Here is a 25,149-nt window from a genome sequence, read left to right as displayed (position 1 = left end):
AGGAATAAAATTGTGAAAAAATATTGGCAATTTAATCTTTGAAATTCTCTTGAGCAACGTTATTAAAAATAGTGTAGAAGTACACTTTTTATCAAAATCTAACAAACATGGATTGAGCATAAAAGCTGATTTTTTCTAATCTGCTTAGAAAAAAGGCTGGTATGAGATGCACTGCCAACTTTGTAAAAGCATTTCAGAACAGTTTTCGCCAGATTGAAATCATACATTAATATAATTGCAATAAACTTATATAAAAATAATTTGGTATTTTGCCATTTAAAAAATGATAATTTAAATACATGATTGTGCATATTTGACAATAATGCATTAAAAAAAATTACCCTGAAATATTTTCTATTTACTCTAATTTTAAAGTTTGATTGAGGAATTCTAAATAAATAAATAGGGATAAACCCATTAAATACATCCATAGTATCTAATAATTCAACAAAACTACAGATTTAAGATGGTTATTATACTAATGACTGTGCCTTACCAAGTAATAAGATAAGTCCCCAAGGTAGTCTCTCATGTAATACTTTCCACGTTAACAGAGATGGGCATGCCCTCCGTGGCCTTCTCCCTGGAAACAAGTGGAAAACAAAATGAGTGGATTCAATTAACCAACATAAGTGAATCATAATCCATTGACTTCATTTACAAAAGAAAAGTTGTTCCATCACTACCAAAGTAATGATATGGTTCTAAAACGATTTCTCATCATTAACTCTTTAATGATGCATAGGTTCATGTATACTTAAATCTGTTGATTTCCGGCATAAAATTATGCTTTTAATATTAACTGTTATTTTTGTATCCTCATTCATCTCCTTGTGAGAAGAGAATTAAAAATAAAGGTACTGTTACCAGCAGTGGAATGCTTTTGGCATATTTCCGTTTTAGCACTGTTCCCACAATAGAATCATTAGTTTATGCCCTATAAATTATTGCTGATTTATGTTAGTGATGATTAAGTGACCTAATAAGATTAAAGCAACATCACTGAATAACATAATTCAAGGGCCATACAGTAGTGCCTTAAATAATTTTCAAGTTTTCATTGTTTTCAATGTCTACAGCATCTTTCACATTAAAATGTCTGTGAAAAGACATGATTTAGTAATTGCTAAAATGATATTGACCTCACTCAGATGGTGTCCAATTTGGGGAGTTAGTATTATTTTTTTTATAGATCTCCCATTCCATCAACCCACGGTCATCAATACTGACAACATTGCACACATTGTAGAACAGGATATGGAAAGAATTTTTTTTATTTTATAGTATAAATAGAATTCTCTTCTCTACATCCTGAGTAACTTCACCTTTCTGTCTGGTGTTCCCATTTCACTCTGTCTCTGTAAACCCTCCATACCCTTACATTGCCCATCAATCATGTTTCCTTTGCCCTATTTATTTAAATAATTAAAAGGAAAATCCTCAGCATAAATAGAATCTCTAGTTAATCCATTCATACAATCTCACTAAAATCCATTTAGGAAAATAATCATCAAGAAGGCTCTAGTGAAATACTGGTAAAAACACAATAAAAAGTGCAAGTTGATAGAAGTAAATATACTGAATAACATGAAATTATTGTTTACCTTTGAACACATAAGATGGTAGCAAATATTGAGCGAGAAGTAATATTTTAAAAATTTCAATCATATGAGAATAGGACACCACATGGGAGTCAACTCAAATTTTGGATAGGCCAAATTTATGGATAGACCCCACCTGGTACTAAGCCTTATGCCATATAGTATTCTCACATTTAGGGTAAGGGGCGAGTTCCTTAGCCCATGCTGCTTGAGGTTGCCTGGGCAGTCCTATCCAGAAAATAGCACATCTTCAATTTATAACTCATTTTATAACTTTAACATTCTATTGTGTAACTGGTTGCCAACTCAGTAAATATTGGATTGAATCCAGAGTTAGAATGTAGTATATACCTGGTTACTGAAAAACCTGCTTTATTTGAGTGATGATTATTTAAATTATAATCTTCATTTCATTTAAGAATTTACGTTGTGTTAGTTTATATGTTGCACTATTTATTTTGATGACATTTAATATGGTTGTACCATTTACCAAAATAAATAAAGTATATTATTCTTGTTATAAAATGTATGCTTATGTAGCTCGAAAAATTCAGTCATTTAGGCAAGAGGATAAGTATAAATAGGAGGCTTTTGTGATGTGAGTGTAGAGAGGATTAGAAAAAGTTAAATAGATGGAAATAAAAACAAATGACAAAATGATAGGCATAGTTAAGGGTTGAGAAAGTTGATAGACAATATTCAAAGAAGGTAGGAAAAATGGAAGCCCATATGGAAAAAGGGAAAACATTTTGTGGGATACTTAGCATCATTTTTAAACAATGATTAGAATGTTAGCGGTAGTTAGTCTCTATGACCATTGAATGTCTACTTTAAACAGTAGACTACCATTAATATTGAGCCTAAAACTAGTTTGAACTGAAAGGGATCAGGATATACACAAAACTGCTGTTTTTAATTATTGCAGCAGCAATAAAAACTAAGGGGATTTAAGTAATAAGAAGGGACTATAAAATAAAAGAGTTGCATATAGGAGAAAATTTATGATCTAAGGAAATCAAGAGCAGATGATTAAATGACTTTCTAAGTACAGCACGCAAATTAGAGAAAAGATTTAGTCTCTGAAATTGTTTTTCATTTTTTTGAATGTCATGTTACATTTTGATTTGAGGAAGGTAAGAAAATATATTCTTATACTCACTATAGGGTATTGAAGAGATTAATGGGTGTCATATGGAAAGTTTGCCGTAAGTTTCAGTTTGGTGCTGTGGTATTAACTATCTAATTGTTATTTCCATTGCTAAAACACTGACTACATGATTAACAGGAATTAATAAATTAAAAGGATGGGGGATATCAAAAGAAATTCATTGATAGTATCAGTGCTTGAAGCTAGAGACACTTTTGTCCAATGGAAACCTACCATTTTTCACAGTCCATGGCAAGAAGTCTAGATTTGCAGGCAATACGTACATTAGAAAAACTATGAAAATTGCAGGTGTAGCATCCTTGATTTTTCTATAAAAAAACAGAGAAAAGGTGTAATGAATTAGAAGGTGGTCTCACTCTACCAATATATGCAGGATTGCCCTTACATTCTACTTGTATTCTTTCTTAAAGTGGCACCTTGGTATTCAAGTAAATTTTTGAATGTTAACAGAGGCATTACTCCAAAATATTTGGCTGATTCTGCCCATATGCATGGCCTACATTTTACGATACTTGTTTTAAATAACCGCTACTTACATAAGTTTTTATTATAGAAAATGTCAGATAAGTATATTTTATTAAATAAAAGAATTAGAGTTTCATTTCCAGAAATAGAAGCAAGTCAAAACTAAAATGATTTAAATCACCTTAATTTTAAAATTTGTATGCCAAATATGAAAACCTTTTGCCGTATTTGTAAATTTTTATGGATTCTTTCCTGTATCTCAAATGCTAGTTTTGACTTTGATATGCAATATTTTGAACAACAATAGAGATATTAAATGCATAAGAACAGGCACCAAATTTTATCAGAAATAAGGTCCAGAGAATGAAGATGTGAATCCATTTAACATGAACTTAAACCACTCTTTCAACAGGAATCAATTTTTATGAGTAGGAAATACCACTTTTAAGTATAAGTATAATTCCAAAGGAACTGCGGGAGATGCCGCAACAGTAACTTTTAACGGAGTCATCCGCTAATGTGCATTTTAATGCAACAATTTCAGAGCGTAAAAATCATTCGCCTTGACTGGGACTCGAACCCAGATCCCTCAATATCCGGTCGAGTGCTTTAGCCACTTAAGCTACCGAGGCATCCTCTTAAACTCTGAAATTGTCATAACATCTAGTTCCTTTAAAAGCCCCAAAATTTCAGAGTTTAAGAGGACGCCTCGGTAGCTTAAGTGGCAAAAGCACTCGACCGGATATTGAGGGATCTGGGTTCGAGTCCCAGTCAAGGCGAATGATTTTTACGCTCTGAAATTGTTGCATTATAAGTATAATATTGATAATTCAATGGTGACCAGTTGTTACCATAGGAACTATGTATCCTATTATCCAATGCAACTCAACAAAGATGGACTATTAATCACAGGTTTATTGATGACATAGAGCTATTTCCCATGAGGGTAAATCTATGACTTTGACCATTGGATATTACTTTATGGTGCATCTATATTAATGCATCATAAAAGAATACCAATCTTGATTCACAATAGCCAAGAAAAAATTAGGTTTTCTCAATGAGGGATTAGTAATAAAGAATACCGTTATGGTGTCCATGTATACCCTGCATAGGAAAAGTGAGTGTGTAGTTTGTAGCATGTCAAACTTTTATAATGGTAACTTAATTGTCATTCAATGGATTTTTTTTTGTTATTGTGACCTTAATAACCTTTTAGGCTGATGTCTAGAGAAAGTGCAACTTCCTCACCAAACAAAATATTTTATCTCTCAGAGTAGTGGACATGATACTTACATATCTGTGATAATATCTGCCCACCCAGTGATAAACTGTGGAGATCGGAAAAACCACAACAGGACCAGAAAAATGAAGAGGGTAAGTACACTGCTTTCGTGGAAAGTCATAGGTCCTAGCTGCTCATACTTGTGGTGAATCATTTCCTTAATCTTCTTTGATGCTTCTGGACCACCACCTTCTATCCCTCCCCTGTTAAATAAATAAGCATATTAGGAAAGAAATTCATTTATATGAACAAGAATGAATCTCAATGAAATATAGTACAGTCCAGCCAGATTTAGCTAATTGAGTCTATTTGCCATCACTCTGAAATTACAAAGAATTACTAATAGAGGAGGGCAGAAATCAATGGTTTTTCTTTTCCTTAGAAAATTTAAATCCAAATATTATCTACTGGAAATAATACACACAGAAATGTTAAAAAGGTAAGGTACTTTAATTTTAATACCAATTCATATATTATCCTTACTTGATAAATAACCAGTTTTTAGATGTCAGTATTTTCCCAAATGTTATAGGAGATTATTTGCAAAATTATTTATTACTCCAGCATACAAGTTTTACATTAGTACTTACAATGATACTGCACTTCAAAAAGCTCTTCAAATGTTAAGTCAACAATAAAATGGGCATAATTCATATACAATATACTTTTGAATAATCTCCGCTGAATATGAATTATTGGAGAATTTTCAGAAATGGCTTAGACATAGGTAGGTATTTCATCAGGCGTTTTCTTATCTTAACAAGTAAATAAATACCTGAAAAGCCTCATGAATAGCACCTGCAGCCAAACCCAGGCCAGGAAAATATTTATTAGCATTCCTGGAACATTGAAAATCATCCATGTCGCAAAATTAAGTCCTGTAGCATGGGGGAAGAGACTTCATATTTCAGGAGTAACATGAAAGATAAAAGTATTAAAATATAAATAATTTATTTTAGAATTTGACAGGGTATGATCATTTGTTTTAATATCCTATGATAATGGTAGACACTCCAAACTTTATTTAAACTGTTTTATAAATGTATCAATATTAATAACATGATCAAATGATATTTATGAAATGGTACCTATACATCAATAACTCATTTAAACATATTCATATATAGTATTCCTTACCTTTCAAATATGCCCATAAATGTGAGGTTGGTCCCAGTTCCTGTGACAGTTCCAGTTCCACCAATATTAGCAGCATAAGCTATACCAAGATAATAGCAAATTGTTTCTTGTGAAGGCCCCTCATGACTGAAAGAGTAAAATATTCAACTTTTTTTGCTATTCACTGAAACAATCTGGGATATGCATTTTGAAATATGCAGGGCTATGCAAACACATGATATCTAGCTCATAAATGAACATGAAACCTTTTTTAGTTTCAAACCATAGTCATTGCCGGGAGAAATTAAAACAAAAGACTTTAAGTTTACAGGGAAGTTGATACTTTGAAATATATATATCCATGTGAATGAATATTTGTTCGCCATATGGTAGGATTTCATGTTTGAATGTGTGTGTGTGTGTAAATATATAAAATAAACAACAAGACATGCTACTGAAGGAAGAGAGACATACTTTTCTTCATCAGCATCAACACTGCTTTTGCGAGGCACTGGCTCTTTCTCAGTTTCCATTGTTGAACTAGCATTTCCTTCCTCAGCTGCAGATACTTTATCTGTTATAGAAGTTATACTTCTCTTTTGTGAAGCACCCCAAGGTGAAGATTTCTTTATGAATATAAAAGAGAAAATGTTCTCAGTTAATTCTCCTAGTTCAATTATTACAATATACCAGATAAAGTATTTTTTAAGATCACAGTATATTTCCCAACAGGTATAAACTGAAATCGTTCCTTTACTATTTAGAACAATTTTAGAACATGGTATAATTTGCAATATTTTGGGTAAATCAAATTTCTAGGGTTATTGTATTATAACAAATTTTCCCTTGCTTCTTACGTGATTGTCATAATTATCCCATGGGCTAGGGAAGGCCTAGAACTTTAAACTACATTATTATGATTACATAAAGTTTACATGCATGTCTGTCACAAATCGTAATTGTTTATTGTGGGCTAGGAAAGCATCAATGAAAATTGGTGGGTAATGGAAAATGAATCAGATTAGTTGAGGGGAACTTTCATTAAATACTATCAAATATAATTATTATTATTTGGTAGTCTACCATTTACTATATTTTGGATGGAAAAAGGCTATACAATGGTGCAATGACACATTTTGTCTGTCCTGACTAAACACAAGCTGATATCCAAAACAACAATAAATCCTTCTTCAATGCCACATACCTATTTCCTCTCTAACTAAAGCTTGACCATCCGTAAACTTGATTTCACGGATTTCCCAACAACCTGTTCCTTTATAAAATTCCTTCAATGCCAATTTTACCATTTTCTCTACCAAAAAGTTGGAAAGTATGAGTGATAATGGATACCTCTGTCTTACTCCTTTTTCCTCACACTGCCCACATAACTCTCCATATACCACATACGCCTAAGAAGTTTACACATGTACAGGTTATATATAAGTCCCCTATCATATCATTGCTCTTGGAAAAACAAGATTCTCTAGAGTACATATTGTTTTTCACATCTCTTTCTCTAATTTTTAATTAGGTAATCCTCTGTTGGACAACTATGTGCCCTGTTTGGAATCTGACAAGTGCAACATAGCTCAGTATTACCTCAACAAACGCCAAAAAATGCCAAGATTACATCACATTAAATGTATCTTTAATCACATTTGAGCCAATTTCAAATGTGGGGAGACATCAAGACCAGTCAAAGAATATTTGTATCCAATCAAGCATTTGGGCAAGTCTGGAAACAGTCACGTTTAAATGCATTGGGAAAAAGGTGACAAAATGTTGAGGGGCATTGTAATTTATCCTCCCTCACACTAAGGATTTAGAATCATTTCTCAGTCCATGGAAGCGCACCATTTGGACCTCAAGACCCAAGGTATGTACTCGTTCAAGGCACAGGTCCAAATAAATACCCATAGTAGGGCGTGCGCCCATTGTATTTTTGGCCAGACCTTATAGAAATTATGCTACATAAGGTCTTTTCTTGAATGGTATGCGGGGGATAGCCTGGATCTGCCTCTAATAAGGAGCCGATAGTGCCAAAGTAGGTGTAAATGATGCATTTTTGCAAGCCTTTGATGATTTATCCTTGATAACCTCTTCCCGCATTACACTCACCAAGCTTTCTCCAATGATGGTTTCAAAGACAAAGCCAAGTCCAAACTATTATATCTACAAAAATAATTCAGTGTTCAGATCGGATATCATATTTACGCTGTGGCTAAGGGAAGTCGAGACGGAATTGCTGAGTATCGCTTCTCTTTTCACATGTTTTACGAGGTGAAAAGCGCTCTCAGAAATTCAATGTATACATACATAGTTGGTACCTGGACGAACACTATTATAAACAAATTTCCTAACAGATTTGAACAATTTACAATAATGAGGATAAATATAGTTTTTCGATAATTTCGAGGACGGCCTTTTCACATGGAGCGTCCAGAGTGGGGAGGATTGCAATATGAGAGCGTAAAAAAAGTTTTTTTTTTGGAGCAGACATAACCTACGTCACCCCATAATCGACGATGAAATTTATGCCCTAGTCTTGTGTCGTACGTAGGTTTTCCTTTGTCATCATCTAAGTGGGTCGCCACCCGTAGCTAATTCCTAGTGACCGTGTCTTTCGTCATGTGGTCACTCCCCAGTCTCTGGCCAGCTAAGAATTTCCTAATAAACTGTGAAACGCTGGAGGAAGTGTTGCGTGTAATTTGGAATCAAAGATGAGCCCGTACGTCAATGGACCTCTTTGAGGTATAGCAGTCACACACACGGGTGGCCGGCCGTCCGTGCGCGCTTGATCAGTTTGGGTGGGAGGATTCCTACCGACGGCCTTTCCGGACCTCGCACCAAATAATTATCATGCATTTCTTCCTCCGAAGACATTCTTACTTGGACAGAGAGTGACCGAGAGGCGACAAACGTCATGGAGAACGGGTTATGAGAACTGACGGCGGCATCTTTCGACGACGACGTGAAAAACCTGGTGCTACCATGGTCGAGGCAAGAGCCTAAATGTGTGATTAAAATGGTGAAGGGTTTCTATTGAAAGACTGCAACGAACAAATCACGAAATAAAAACTCTCCTGAGAATTTTTACACTACAACAACCCTCCATTTTTAGATGCTCCGAATAAGTTTGATTTTATACGTGTATTTTTCTCTCTCCTCCTATTACCGCTTACTATACTTCATTAATGACAAAAACTTTCAATTATTCTAACTTTTAATTGCCCAATTTGATATTTAATGTTCATTCTGCTATTATAGCATAGAACAATAATCTGACGCTAAGATTTGTTTGCTCAAAGCAGGCGTTCCGTTCATCTTCGTTCCTCCGCTATCCGCTATTCCCCTAGCAAAATGTACCACAATGATTTTTTTACTATAAATGCACGTTTCTGCAGAATTTCTTTTGATATAATTTCTTACTCTTTCATATGAGCATTAAAAGTAGTGGTCGAACCCTCTCAATACACATACTATATGCAAAAAAACTTTTATAGACCAAATTTTATCATTCTAAATGCAATATATGGGGGTAGTATTCAGCCCAACTATCCCAGCCTCTTAATTAAATTACCTATTCACTCATACGCGCGAAAGAAACTTGTAGACGCGAGAGGGAAGAGATACGAAGGCGTGAAGGGGTCAGCCGATATGAGAATTGAGTGGTTGGCTGCGTCAAACCAATAATGGGAATGATGACGCTTATGGTTTTCCCGTAAGACGCAATATTTCAAGTTGGAAGGGAGAGGCAGAATATCGAATTGCGTTTGTTGAGGTGGGACCGTTGTTTAAACCTAAGAACTGCCTTTATTGATTTTTAAAACTGGGATATCAATAATTTCTCATTGTCCCACTATCATTGCCGCCTACAGACTTGCTCTTAGTTCATTTCCTCAACAAGCATTGGTTATTTTTTACCAATGAACAGTATGTAATGTTAGTGACTCACCATCTTGAGCTCCTTTAGAACGGCCGCAACGATGGGAGCCATCATTGCAGTAGTAGCCGTGTTGGAAATCCACATTGACAAGAACATGGTGGTCAGCATGAACCCCAGCATTAATCTGCAGTGGAATGGAAAACAATGAATGTGAATTGAGACAAATAACCAAACAGGGCCAAAGAACAGCAAGTAGAATAGAACGAGTAATAATCCCAGGGTAAGAGGAAATTGGAAGAAGATCGGGTGGCATACAAAATAAAAGATTGAAGAAAGGAGAGAGAAAAGAGAAAAAAAACTCGAGAAGAGGGTGGAAGCGGAGATGTAAGAAGAAAGTTGAAGCATTGGACGAGTGAAGATAGAAGATTTACGTAAAGCAAGACTGTGTTATAATTGAAAATAAAATTGTAAACCGTTCGTCGTTCAAGAAAGATAATAGCAGAGACAACATCTTAGATACAGCACCCGTTGCATTTTATGTTGCTAATATTACTGCTTTGTTAATTCAATCAAATTTGTGACAATTCTATTCAAAGTTTTGATGCAACATAGGGGAGTAAAATAATGATACAGTGAATCCCCACGCTTAGCTTTGTTTTGAAACTTGAATAAAAGTAAGATTTAAAATGCCTATCTACCCTCATGCTGAGGGATATTTGGGTTTTATAATATTGAACTGCAGGGCTGGAATTCGGAACAAATACTCTATCTAAAAATACTAAAATTCGGGAAACCTCTCCTCTTGCTGGACAAAACAATCATTCGTACTCACAGGCGAGGGCTGGTGCCCACGAGGAGGAGAACCTTTAAGGCTATCCTCTCGTGCAGGTGGCAATGTTCAATGGCGAGGGCAACGGCAAGACCTCCGATGAACATCATGTTGGTCTCCTTCAGGTAAGCCACGCACACTTCCTCGGTTGATAAGACACCTAGAAGTGGGAACAGAGCTACTGGTAGCAGAGAAGTCACAGGAAGCGGAACGGCATCGGTCATCCAGTAAATTGCCATCAAGAGCACCACATAGCCGCAACGTGCAGCCTAAGGAGAACCAAACACGTGAAATGAATTGAATTAATATACTGTCTTTAGATTGGTTGGTTTACAAACATGTTAAACAAAAAAAGTACCGTTAGTATGCCGGTCACAGTAACGTTAGCATGCCGTTAAATAAGCGAATACATTCCCAGGGATCCCCACAGGATCACCAGGTGAGCCTGTAGGAATCAGGGTGAGCGTTTAAGGCACATATTGTCGAGCTTGGTTAGTGCATGATCATTTAAGGATGGTTTACAAGAAAATAAGGCTTTATTCATTTCGTGAGTTTCAACGATGCATCATTACCGAACTACTGATGCATTAGGTGTGACAGTTTTCATACTATAACCCACGGCTATTAGTTCACGTGGGCCACCTACTCTGTTAGAAATATGGTTGAGGATTAGAAGAGTAGCAGTTAAAATTTTTGGCATCATATAAATGATTAAGTATGGTTTTGAAATGTTAAAGCGAAGGTAATGCAATGGAATATATATTAATTTATTCACATTTACGAACAAACAATCATCGGAAACAGCTATGAAATAGGACATACGAAAAAAAGCAGTTTAAATTGAAATGATTCGCTTCACTGAAGCTACAATAATATACCAGCATACATTTTAATGGTTACATAAGTCAAACGGCAACCTAATGTTCACTTCCAACGTGATTACATTCATGGGAAGTCATAAAAAAGGTATATATATATATATATATATATATATATATATATATATATATATATATATATATATATATATATATATATGCTGTCATGCATATATGTAGTGTGCTGTCATAAATATTATCAATTTTCAAATAATGAAAAGTTTTAATTCAAATAAATAAGTTTTTTCATGAAACAGTTCTTAAATTGTAAACAATTAGTAAATACAAATGCTATATATCCCTGGTAAAATATATCTTATTCCCCCAAATTTTTCAGTGAGGAAAAATAAATTTCAAAATGCAGTAAAATGGCATTTCTATGAAACATAATTACTCAAAACTGTTTAACTTCTATCACGTCCGGGCAAGTAATATTTGAGAGTTACGTAGTCATTGGGGAAAAGATCTATGCTCGTGCGCGGGGTTAATGAACTTGTTTATTATTAGAAACGTGTGCGAAACAGCACTTTTTCTCACGATCACGGAAGCCGAGAGACGCGATTTGATTGGCTCCGCTTTCCAACCAATCCAAGAAAGGTTGTGCTGGAGGAAAATTCGAGACGCCCCAACGTAGGCGACAGATGGCAGATGCAAATCATCCTAACATAAAACAGGCTTGCGTATCTTTTTCACCGGGCGATGGAAGAGCGCGGATGACGGAGCGAAACGGGTTTTCCAGTTGAGTGTTTTTTTTTACTCTCCGTTGCAGCCGCAATTCGTCCTTTAGTAGGACACTTTCATCTGCGCTCCGACCGCCTTCTCCAGATTCGAGCTCTAAGGCGATCCAGTGGAGCCCCCACGAGCATCTCCTCTCGATGACCTGAAGATGGCGACCCCCTTCCGATGGCCACAGAATTGACGCTCCCCCATTGAAGGACTCGGGAGAGGTGTCAACGGGAAAAGAACGAGGAATTTGCAGCAGGAACCTACAACCGTGGGAGCCTATTAACCAACAACGACAAGTTTTACTATGATGATCAATGGAATGCCATATGTTTGAATGAGTGGGAATGGGACGACTTGCGAAAGGAAAAGATTTAATGTGAAATCAGGGTCCAGGGCGTTTGAAATTCCATGAGTGTCAAATATGCCGTCCGCCCTGCTTGATGCGCTAGAGTGAAACGAATCGAGCCTAGGCCAGAAGATGAGCATAGCTACTTCAATTACCTATCCCTACAGGCTAAGTTGGACAAAAGGCTCCTGTGATGGAAAGCGGGGGGGGGTCTTAAGTTCTTTATCAGGTCAAGGCCTTCTTTCCACATCCGTGGTCAAGTTCATGTACCTGACCTCTAGGGTCCCCGACGAATAACCTCCCCATGCACACTATTTACAAAGAAATATCATGTCGTCATCTTCCTGGTACTCTTCGAATGAGTAGAATTACTCTGGAGTCAACAGCTTGCCATTGGTAAAATGAAAACGTAATCAGCTTTTTTTTACGATGGCCGGTGGCACGTCAGAATTCTACTGTCGGTTAAGTAATTTTAATTTAACCGAAAGTGCGCAACCATTTGAATCCCCCTTGTGATGAATTAACGTATGTATGTGCCTTGTTTCGAGAAAATGCATTAACGCCTGTACATGTGGCATCTATTTGTTTTATCCGCATACATTGAATACGGACCTAGAATTGCGAAAATAGAGTTGACGCCCAAAGCCATCTTCATCGCCATCTTGTGAATTCAATCCGAAGATGTCACTGCAGATCGGAACGCGTTGTCGCAACAAAAGAAAAGAGTGTAAATATTGAAGTTTTCGACTGATGATGATAACAGCGAGGACTGTGTTTATTACATGGGAGGTTGTTCAGTGGCGTACACATTCCTTGCAGTTATTCGGCACAGTAGTTGACATGGTTGCGACTATATCCAGTCAAAACTAATACACGGGAAAACGTGGCACACTTTCGTTAAAATATCATCATTATAGCCATGAAAAATTGGTTTTCGATATTCTTAGATGTACACGTAAGAGCGGACCGGATCGCAGACATCACGTGATGGAGTCTCTAGTTTGATGTATGCATGCCATCAGTATTAGGAAGTTAATCATTTGCTGCCACTCTCCGTTCTCTTCCTCTCTGACTTCCTCATTAGTTCTTAACTTCGCAAAGGAAAAATACAGCCCATGGCTCCACCCTTGGATGTCCGTTCCAAAGCACTTCGAAGGAAAATTTATAAAAATATGACAAGAAATACGCAGTGAGTGCCCGCAATATGTTTGCATTATTTTCCGCAGTTCTTCTCTCGATGGAGGAACGTCCAATATTTAGGCAAGACAGCCAATTGCTTCCAAAATAATTCCAATGATATTAAAAAATCAGAATGTGGAAATTCAAATATTGCAAGTGGTATCGACCAACTCTCACCAGGAGAGAATGATGATGTTTCGAAAAGAATTTGCGAAGAGGAAATTTCAGGCTGGCATGGGGATTAAGAGAAAATACTTGAATCACCCTCATCCCATGGATTTTATAACATCTCCAGCCTCCGTGCTGTTAATGAAGTGTGATTCGCATTATCGTATTAATTGAAAATTTAATATTCTATTTTAACAGATGTAATTCGTCTCAAATCATAGTCAGAATTACCGTCTAACGAAATAGGGAAATAAATTTGTCAAATCATCTTTGCAGAAGGACAATCATTCAAAGTTCCGCAAATTTTGCCTTAGTTTTACGAAAAAAGGGTAAACAAGGTATATTTTGTAGGAACTTTGAAATAAATTAAAACTGAGGAGAGAAAAGCTGAAAGTAAAGTTATCTGGGTGAAGTGTACATATCGAGCACCATTTAATTTATAATGAGTTTAAAACCAAAACTTTTGTGAAGGTTACTCGAGCAAATCGTCTTGAAATGTGGCAAAGATGAGATAGGCTTTCTTTAGGCCCGTCCGTCCGCAAACCTATGAGAATAAGAAAGACTTGAAATGAGAAAAGAAATGTGCATTGTGTTAGGTTCAAGGAACCGTTACTAGGACGCCAGTAAATTTCTAAGTTATCTTTTCTTCCCAAGGAACAAATATTTTGACCTTAGGTTCTAAATTTTTGACTTCACTACTAATAAGACATCTTGGAAAAATCACAAGCGACGATCCATATGAGTATGCATAAACGTTGAAATCTGACTCGTTTAGCGATTATTATACGGCGTCATACATTTTTTAAGATGCTATGTCATTATGCACTTTTTTCATTACCTTCATTCAAATATGCCTACCTGCAACTTCCAATTATCCCTAAAGATCTGAAGCTCAATTCAAATTCACAAACCGAATTGAAAATAATAATTTAGGGACGGTCGGGTACATCTCTCTGCCCCAGGAGGAGATTGATTGGAGGAGAATGATTTGCGACATCACCGACATCATTCTGCAACTCAGGATTAAAGTGGAAAATATTAATCTGCTTTACTTTTCATCAGATAGATTTTCAAGAAAATGGACTTCTTGATGAAAGAATTTCCGTAGCTGAAGACGCGGAGAAAGAATATTTTGCGGTGATCTCTCTCGCCGATGAATATATACAGAGGACAAATAAAAAAAAAATTTCTTTTCTAAATAGAACAATTGTTGAGTGGAACACCTTACCTGCAAAAATATTCGAGCCCTTTCCTAACAGAGTGTATACTTTTAAGAATAGATGTAAGGCATATATGTAATAATTTGAATGATGTGTGGTGTATGGTATTATATGTAATAGCTTAATTTTTTTTAATTTATCTTTTTTTTTCTTGCTGATTAATGGTTGTAAATGGGATGGGGATTCACTTGTTTTGTTAAAGAGTTTTGTGTTTTGAAGTCTGGTTTTATGTATTATCTTTTGCAATTATTTGGGACTTGTGTGCCACCTGACAATGTCTATTAGCACATGTGTATTTTTAATAATAATAATATACATAGAGGGGTTTCTTCGACTGTGTCGAGCGGACGGCCATCGCGTCGACTTGGGGTAGCCAATTACACTCCATCTTCCTCCCTTTCGAACATATTGTACCGTACGTCTCTTTCACAACGAATTGAGACTCCTTGTCTGATGCGCCATTGATGCGACCCGCCAATGAAAAGCACTCAACCCATTCGGCTGCACTTCCTTACTGAAATGAAAATGATCTTGTTACCGGAGACAATGCGAGTAAAAACAAACCCGAGTGGATATGCAATGTATTCCTCCCATTTCCCCACCGGTGTCAATTTTGTTTTCCCACAACGTATACTGACTTACTTTCCACCTTTTCCCTGTTTGGGCGTCGCTTTTCAGCACCGCTTACAAAAACACGTGTGCTTTATATACTACATCTCACCCATACCTTTCAAGCCAAATTTTTTTTTGGTGGAGCTCAACTGGTGTACTCACGCGTTGAGGATAAGGGCTCCTGTTCCTTTCCCTGCAGCACATGAGATTTCCCGGATATGTCTAGCGACAACAGACAAACGCATTGTTTTGGGAAATGCTGAGGGAGTGCAGAGTTACCACTCGATTTCGAACCTGTCCATTAAGTAGCCAAGCAGCAGTCGGTATGCGAAAGCTCTAACATCCAAGCTACTACTCTGCCTTGCTGTGTTCTGCCACGAAGTAGCGAAACTCTTTCCTAGACTTCTTTGAAGTAAGTGCTGAGGTCACGAGGAAAAGAAGAGCAGATTCAATCATCGAGTGATATTTTTTAAATAACTTTTGACCCAATTGATTGAGTGAAATTAAGTGAATATGCAGTTAAGTCGTATGAATCGACCTCTTTGGGCGCATCGCCTTTCTTACGACATTTTAAAAGTTAAATACGAGGGTCATCCGGAAAGTAGTACCCGTTCGTGCCGCATGAAGTGCTGACGACGCGAGTAGCCGCTGGACGAGGTCAGATAGCTTCAGTGCCTTGTCTGCCTTCTCTGAGCCAAGTTGCGTGACGCTAGCATTGCCTGTGTTGTTTCTGTGATTGTTTACAATGTTTAAAAAAATTGAGAACGCCGCCAGTTGTGAAGTGAGGGCAGTGATTAAATTCCTCAATGCAAGAAACGTTCGCCCATGTGATATTCATCGCCAATTAAAGGAGGTGTATGGAGACAATGTAATGGACGAGTCGTCTGTTCGGCGGTGGTGTCGCAACTTCAACATGGGGAGGGGGAACACACACGACGATGAGCGTTCGGGGCGTCACAATTGATGACATCTGTGAGCATTTTCCCAATGTTTCTCGAACAATTGTTCATGAAATTGTTAAACACCATCTGCATTATGCAAAAATTTGTGCAAGATGGGTCCCTCGCGTATCTCAATGAGCTGGCGGCGAAGGACTATGCAGCAGGAATACAGAAACTTGTCACACGTTATGACAAATACCTTAATTTGCTTGGAGATTATGTTGAGAAGTAGTTTAAAGTATCCTCTTTCAAATAAAATTTTTTATGTTTGTTAATATTTACTTTTGTGTCTTTATTTCACGAACGGGTACTACTTTCCGGATGACCCTCGTACTTCCATTTGATCTGTTCATGTACTTCCAGGATATAGTCGACAGTAATATAGCCCTAAATACAAGAATTACTACTGTTAGCGCGCAAGTGTTGAGTTTAATTGGAGATAAAAGACCAAATTGCCAAAATTTCTAATATTTACAGACAATATTTGATAGAGCCTGGATGAAGTAAAAGTTTTAGAGCTTCCAAAACTCTCGCCGCCTGGCACATGAGCAAAAGAGAAAGTGGTTAAGAGCCTATTTGGGTATTTTGTAAAAATAGCACCCTCCCCGCATTGTGGCATAATTATTCTTGCCTCTATCTTTATATGAATTAAAAAGTAATAAGCAAAGGTTTACACCTGTACTGTATACAAAAGGAGAAAGAGAAGGTATCACACAAATACATATCAAATATCGGAGAAACAACAACTTTTCTAAAATATCTTGATATACATTAAACTGAGAATACGGTACCCAGTAACAACGTGGGAGATACGTATAATACAGTAATCATTAAATAATTATTAATTACAGTTACCCAAATAATTTTACGAAGGTTTACGATTCCTTAGTATCGAAGTTTATTGAGGTATTTCGAACTATGCATTTCTGCGTTATCTTTTGGCTGGCCTCGTGATTTGTTTACGCCAATTCCTACGTTTAATTAAGTGCCAATTTTAAATGAACGGGAAGACGTGGAGTAAGCACACTGCTGATTCATCAAAATTGTCACTTTATCCGAAAGATGTGGCCTTGGGCAGTGTGGAGGAAAACCTGTTCTCCGCCTCTCTGAAGTCGACAAAACTGCCCATGGACCTAGGAAGGAATACAATTTTGAATCTTGAAAACGCGTTGACTGTTTGATTGCGTGAGGAAATATGCTTAATATCTCGCAATCTATTGTTAATTCTATCTAAAATTACCTCTTGAACGCAGTAAAAAATCAACTCAAATAGTTTTCTATCCATATGTCCCTGATAAAATCCTACGCATACTTTTGCCATGTTATTCAGCAATTTAGCAAAGATAATTGCAGCAAATATAAATTATCATTGCTGTGAGTACAGTATTTCTAAAATCCCCAATATATAACGAACATATGATGACGGTGACTGCTCAGTTCAGTATTTAGTACAAGCGTTCAGTTCAACGCGCAGTATTTACTACAAGCACCCATCTTTCATACTTCGCAATGCAATTAGGGTTGGAACCATAAGCACGTGAGGGCGTAAGCTGCTTCCCTGGATTTTCTGACGCAGTGTTAAAGTATCTTTGGGAACCAATATAATTATTCCTCTATGAAATTCTCCCTCCACAGGAAAAAATACTTCCGTCAAGTTTCATCAAGCCGCGTGATATAATGGTATCCGAATTGTACACCTTGTATGCGCAATTTTCATCCCAATATTTTCAAAACGAACAGGAATCTAAACATACACCAAAGACTATGAAAATTGACCGCACTGATTATCTTACAATAAGTTGCCTTCGTTATATTCCACAGTCTTAATTGGATGAGATGGTTCAGTAGACCTAGAGCTGGTTATTCATGCATGCTGATAATGAGCTGATCGTTCAAACAATAAGGACAAAGGATTTCGATGCATGCGTATCGTACGATGCAAATGCAATCCCATGACTGGTCGAAACATCTCATCGCATAGCTCGCACATAAGAAAACAGCCAAATGAATTCGCAAACTAGCTAATAGATCTTGGTCTTGAATCTCTCCCAGGTGACGAAAGGAAAAGAAAAGTGTTACCTGATGATGAATACGCAGGACTCGCAATAAAATGCGCTAAATTCAATCACAGCCCAAAATGATTTCAGAGGTCTGACTGACAAACACGCAACGTCATAGTTTCTGAATAAAACACTAACAGAGTTCCAATAATCCAGTAACTATAAATGGAATGACCTACTTTCATTGGGTCGATCTAGTTTATTACGAAGGAAAATTTTACAGTTGTTTTCTGGTCAGAATTCAATTAATTGATTTCGCCTTCAATATCTTGTCCTAATAATATCATGGGTTGTAATCGAATCTGAGCAGAATCATTCCATTTCATCCTAAATTATTCTTGGTAAGTACACGGAGTAGTCAATCGTTTTCTAAATCCCCATTCCCGATTTTTCTCTCGAGTACTTGGAATCTGATTGGATTCATGTTCGAATCGCTCCTCATCGTTGTACTCGCATCCCCCATCTTGCCCTTACTAGCCTTTAATGGTGTTCCTACTCTAGTTTTTACTATGTCCTATACGAGAGTGTGCCTATACCAAATATGAACTAGTCTTACAGCTAAGAAGAAACAAGCTCTCATCGGATACTGAAGAAACGCATATCATATCCCCGGTTCTTTTTATATATTGTCATTCATACCATATCTACCCGAAGTTTTGTGATACCCAGAGTTGAGTCATTGCTCATATTCAATTTTCCATGATATTGCCGAGTGAGTGGCCACCTTGATGAGGCAATCCATTATTTGCAAGTAAGGACTTTATGTAAACAATAATTACTCTAGGATAGATCATTGATACTACTCAAATACGGTATTTAAGGAGGTAGTGATAATCTTCAAATGATGACACTTGTCACGAAGAAAAAATCGCTGCCCTAAGTTCCTCTATATGATTTTAAGATCACAATCAGCAATCCCCCAACATCTCTTTCCGTGCATGCTGAAAATCTATATCGTAAGATATTCTCTCAACATTAAAAAGGACTAGATTTTTATCTGTTGAATTACGTCATCGCAGTATTTCACTCTCATCTTTCAAAATGTTTTTTAACATTTTCTTTAAATATTTTTTTCAATCTTCACAGTCCTTCACATTTAATATCGGTCATTACCAAGGTCGAACTAAATGTGCTGTGACAGTTTGAAGGACACTAGTTTATTTCATTTGAATTGATGGAGAACAGAACGAAATGAGGACACCTCATGAAAAATGGGACGTGACCATGAGATGAGGAGCGTAGAAAAGGACATCACTTCCCTATATTTTAAAACTATTGCCTGGTGACTTTTTTAAAACACTCGCTTCCTGGCCTTACGTCTACATGATTGTCTGAGCATTTATGCAGTTTGAATATGAGTAACACATTACAATCAAGAGAGATGACACAAATATAGAGATAATGAGAGGTCTCCTTTTTGGTGTCACTGAAACTCATCCAATCTTCCGCGCTTTTATTTAATTTAAGGAGGGCATAGATATCGGAACAAAAAGCTGTTAGTCCCATGCATTCTTTTAAACTTACTTAATTCGTTTTACCCTATTTTATGATCAAGACAAACTCTCTCATTGCCAGACGGGAGTGTACTATTTCCCTCTCACAATGATAAAGTTGTGCTTGTTATTCCTTGGGAGAGGGAAATGAGCCATAAAAACGATTCCACACGGTTCCTTCAGTGTTAGCGCAGTAGTGACCTAAACAAGTCAGATTGTAACCCGGCAGGATTGGGAAAGCGGGCGCCTTACAGCTTCAGGTAGCGGAGTGCGCTGATAAGGAACACATGAAACACAACCGAAATTTTTCCTGCGAAATGCATGGAAGTTCTGACTCGATTCCATTAAAGAATTTTATCCAATTGAAATGAATTATATTTGTGTGAACATAGGAAAATATGCTGCATAATTAGAATGGTGTATAAATAAACACCCAATATAGCAGCAGTATTATATGACATCATATAAACGGAACTTATTATGGATGAGATACTGAGAAGGTTCCATGAAAAGAAGGAGCCAAAGGGAAAAACAATGAAGTTTTTTAACTTGCTGAACAATTAGAAGAAACTACAGAATGCTGCACATAGTAATAAATAAAGTTCAGAGGGGAAGAGGGGAAAGACAGAGCAAGTGATACTAATACGCACGCAGGATATTGAAGAAAACTGGAATTTCGGAAATTACAAATAAATGGAAATAAACTTTCCAGGAAGGCGCCGAAATTTTTAGCAATGTACCACCATCCAATAAAAATATCCATAATTAGCAATGGAATGCAAATAAATAACTTCGTTTTCAATACGAATTTACGAAAATGCCGATGCATTCTAACCCTGTATCATTCATTCATAACCCTATATCTCCTATTTTCCCCACAAACACCTCAAATTATCCACATCTATCTCATTTAGTTGACATTCATGATAATCCTGGCATATTCAAGTTTCATTTTCTAACAATTCGGCGTAAAATGTCATTATCGGGTGAGAAAATGAGGAATAGTACAATTACTCATTTTCACCTGGGTATGACTTTTATACGTCTTTGGAAATTGCTATTGCCTTTGAACAAACTTCTAAATAAGTTACTCTCAACCTTGTTTCCGGCACTTGATTAACTTGTTGATAATTATTTCTTGACAATATTCGCTGATGTGAATAGATTTCCCACAAAGATTACTGTACTTTCCGTAGTGCAGATACCAGGTCCGTTTACATGCATTGTTAACTTTAAACTGAGTTATCACGATAAAGGAAAACGTTGGAGAAATGTTCGACCTGAAGGATTGCAGAAAATTAGCATTTATAAAGGACAACATGTTGGAACGGTAAGGGTGATTTTGCAAATTCGCAGGAATCTGCCTTCTCAAACAGATGGGTGTGATATGTATAGGAAAGGCTACATGGCTTGTGAGTGAACAGAATTGGTACTGTTGTGGCAGACTATTTTATCGCGAGCACTTTACCTCAACTACCCTTAAGTGCCGTTTGCGTTCAGCAATAGAGAAAATATGCTCAGCATAGGGGAAATGCATTTCCGGGAACTAACTGCGATGCCATTTCGGATTTACGCTCATTATTTATGAATTGTTTTGCTCGGTTAATGATCAAAAATGACGTTATGAATGAACGGCGAAGATTGAAAAAATTACAACCACTAATTTCCATTTATCATAATTTTTCGCGAAATTTAGCATCTAAAAAGATTTCTCTCGTTAAATAATGCATGTTTCTTCTTTATTAGTTATAAAGTGAGGAGGAATGAGTTGCTCCGTTGCGCTTGGGGCTGAAATGAAAAACAGTTCAAAAGGAAGGAAACAAAAGAGGACATGATTCAATTTTCATAAGAAAGAACATTTGTCGAATCGACTAATGACTTCAGGTGAATCTAACGGGTCATATCGGTTTGATGGTGGGCAAAGTCTGAATCACTGCAAGCATAATGTATACCACTATAGATATCGATGCAAAATAGTATCAGTCAATTGAAATCGAATAATATTTACCGACCACTAGTCAGTCGCTTAGTGGAAGTATGGAGACACCTTATCCTTTCTGCTAAAAATTTACAAATTTTCATTTAAATAATCAAAATGGGCTGTACTAATTTAATGTAAAAATCAAATACTTGTAATCGATTGAGGAAGATAATCGAAAGAAATAAAATCTATATAAAAGAAAATATCGGAACGCTAAATTATTTCAAATCAGCTCAAATGTTTTACGCGGTATTTAGAGGAACAGAACTGTTTTAAAAGAATATAAAAGATTTTTGTTGCCAACAATAAAATCTTGTTTGTTTGACTGAGAGTCATCGTTCTTGGTTAATTTTCCATTGGGAATTTTCAAGTCACAGTGGCCAAAAAGTATAGGAATTGCAGTGAAAGTTCTATTCTAGATAACGTATTTGGATTTTAATTTTTTAATCTGAACTTGACACATTGTTAGACTTCACATGCTAAACAGGATGATCCTCTGCCACCTCCAGCGTATAGCCGAAACTAATTATCAGCCTAACGCCTCTGGTGTTGCAGACAGAGAAGCTGGTGAGTTGAAAAGAGGAATTTCCTACCTAAAACCAACTTAAAGCCCTCCTATTCCTTTCTTCGGGTCGCATGCCCATATTATTTGCACCATTGAAACGAGGCGGTTATTTGCAATCCTGTCAGACAATACGAGCAACCTGATTTCACACAAACATGCACAAAAACATAGGCTTTAATGCACATCCAATGATCTGGCTCAACTAAATTAGATCTATCGTTGAATTAAATGAATGCTTTCTGTTTACAGATTTCATTGCCAATTTAAAAGAATCCGTCGAAGTCGAGCGGTCGACAACATTAAGTCCGAACGATATCGAATTTTCGACGAAACCAGTTATTTCAAGTTCTGAATACAAACCTTTTATTCTATTTTAAACGCTTTGATACACTTTCCTCGCGACTGGAGTCACAGGGAGCCTGTTTTACAATTGAAACGGCACACAGGCCCAAATTTTTCCTATACAGTTTTTCCTTGCACTGACTCTTAGCCAACAGCCAACGGGACCCGGTTCAGACGCTTTGCTCTTGATCAATACAAACAGTAAAAGAAAAAAATAAAAATACTTCGAGATGTCTCCGGAGCCAGTGGAACAGCGACCCGCTGTTAACCCCTCGTGGCTGTGCTCATCTATCACCGAGAGATCTTGTCATCATTCGATTGATGCAATGCGACCGTGCAATTGAAGGCATCCGGCAATGCAGAGTCGACGGGCATTTTTTTCTCCACCATACGCTACGCGCTAGCACAAAGATCAATCTCACTGGAGAGCGTGCGGCGGTATTTTTCACCATTTTGTTGTGGTGCGTCACATTCACGCACTCGCGTCGAAAAATTGAGATCCCCACGAGGCGTGGGCTCGCGACATTCCGCGGAGTCTTAACTCTACCTCTCTCTGCGCGTAAACTTTTGAGGTTCAAAGGATGGAAGGGCAGCCCTTCGGGAAGGACTGGAGAGCTCGGAGAGCCGCTGGTGAAGTGGGAGAAGGCATTTGAATACACACGAAAAGAGTAATTTACCGCGGTCGCAGCGCACTGCGCTGAAATGAAGGGAGCGTAAAAAAATATTTTAAAGTATTCGTAATGGTTGGTTGCGATAGGAAGCGGACGATTTTCAGCCCGCGGCTATGTGCAACGACCGCAAAAGCCGTGGTTTCCCGACAATCGAAGCGAGGTGATTTCGTGGCCACAGAGATAATGCCGAACATTTATATTTTTCCTCGGTACTTCGAAAAATATCGGTGGCCTCACATACCATCGTGTAAATCCCCAAATTATTCGGACCAAAATAGCACAAAGGATGAAATGTTTTCTTGATGAATACGTCAAAGTTAAGGGAAAATAAACTTAATTGTTCCCATAAGACTAAATACGTCATTTCAGTGACTTGATTTGAAATGACCGTGACACTGAGATAAATGCACGTAACAGGTATAATTAGGATTAAATAACACCATCATAAATTTAAAACCATATCGGCGTCTAGTTAGTAGAAACACAGTCCTCAAAGTTGTGGGGCGAATTTGACCGTGAGAGGCCAACCCTACCGTGTGTATTTTTAAATGAAGACCTCTCGACATTATTTAGAAGACTATCTAAGGGTCATCAATACTTCCATTCTTTCGGTTCTCAAACACTTTCCGTCAGTTGTTCGTTACGCTTCGACGTCAAGAAACGAGAAGTTACAAAAAATCCAGGGAAACCCGAAAATATGGTTTCTAACTTTTGAATTGCTTTTTTTCTATATATTTTCATTTGCTCCTCTCGGTCATTCATTGGCTAAATATATCGATCCAGCTGCTGGCCCTTATATTAAGTGAAATGGTACACTTTAAACATATAAATCCCTCATTGGCGAAAGGATGCGATCTCCTCCTACGGATTGGATTTAATCAGCATAATTAATGTAGCTCCCTCCAAAATAATGCATTTTGTGCCAACCAAGAAGAAAAAAGTTGGTAATGAAGTATCACACACAAGGAAGAAACGCTAACGCGTTTAGGAATTATAGTTAATGAAGACCCTTCTCATTTTTATGGATGTCGTTATAGCTAAATGGGTAACCGATTCACTCCTGAATGATGGATCCCGCTTACTAGAACCTGGTGTGAAACCGAATGATGTAAACTTATGAGCACCCAAAAATTCAAATCACTTGTGGCTTGGCTCAGCATGAGTTCTATTCTTACCAATGAAAACCAGCTTCGTGTTGACCATTGGATTGAATATTTATTATTAATACATATATTTAAAATAATCATACACTTAACGAGAAAGTTTACTTACCACAAAATACTACAAAATGAAATTATGCGATGTAATAACACGCAGTCAGAAGAATTTTAGATTTCTCCGTTAACTCTTAGATGGAATAGATGATTTTGAGCCTCGTTTTAGGGGAATTCGTTGAAAATGATTTGATTCCGGTTGTCATGTGAATAATTAATATCAATATAAATTTATATTTATTTTCATTACGTATTTGTATCATTACCATTCATCCATGAACCTTATCTACACAATAACTATGAATAAACAAAATTTACGATTGATCAATTCGCCGCAGTTGTAATGAGTTCCTATTTCTATTAAATTAATCAGTTGCCCCTTTACAGATATCAATAGCTTCTC

General features: G+C 36.9%; 1 protein-coding gene across 2 annotated transcripts in view; it reads right to left on the bottom strand.

Annotated features, from left to right (window-relative positions):
- Positions 1–25,149, bottom strand: part of LOC139693856 (protein I'm not dead yet-like) — a 99,118-nt gene that overhangs the window by 6,033 nt on the left and 67,936 nt on the right. For both annotated transcript variants that reach the window (XM_071592165.1, XM_071592164.1), the window contains 8 exons: positions 10,354–10,619; positions 9,591–9,705; positions 6,110–6,261; positions 5,657–5,782; positions 5,295–5,417; positions 4,531–4,722; positions 2,983–3,077; positions 497–583 (listed from right to left, as the gene is read on the bottom strand). In XM_071592165.1, coding sequence (XP_071448266.1) covers positions 497–583; positions 2,983–3,077; positions 4,531–4,722; positions 5,295–5,417; positions 5,657–5,782; positions 6,110–6,261; positions 9,591–9,705; positions 10,354–10,619 — 1,156 coding nt within the window. The remainder of the gene's footprint in view (positions 1–496; positions 584–2,982; positions 3,078–4,530; positions 4,723–5,294; positions 5,418–5,656; positions 5,783–6,109; positions 6,262–9,590; positions 9,706–10,353; positions 10,620–25,149) is intronic.

This window comes from Hetaerina americana, unplaced genomic scaffold (genome assembly GCF_022747635.1).
Source record: "Hetaerina americana unplaced genomic scaffold, ioHetAmer1.1.p SCAF_5, whole genome shotgun sequence".
NCBI lineage: Eukaryota > Metazoa > Arthropoda > Insecta > Odonata > Calopterygidae > Hetaerina > Hetaerina americana.
The sequence above is the reverse complement of the archived record's forward strand: the minus strand, read 5'-3'. Positions and strand labels throughout refer to the sequence as shown.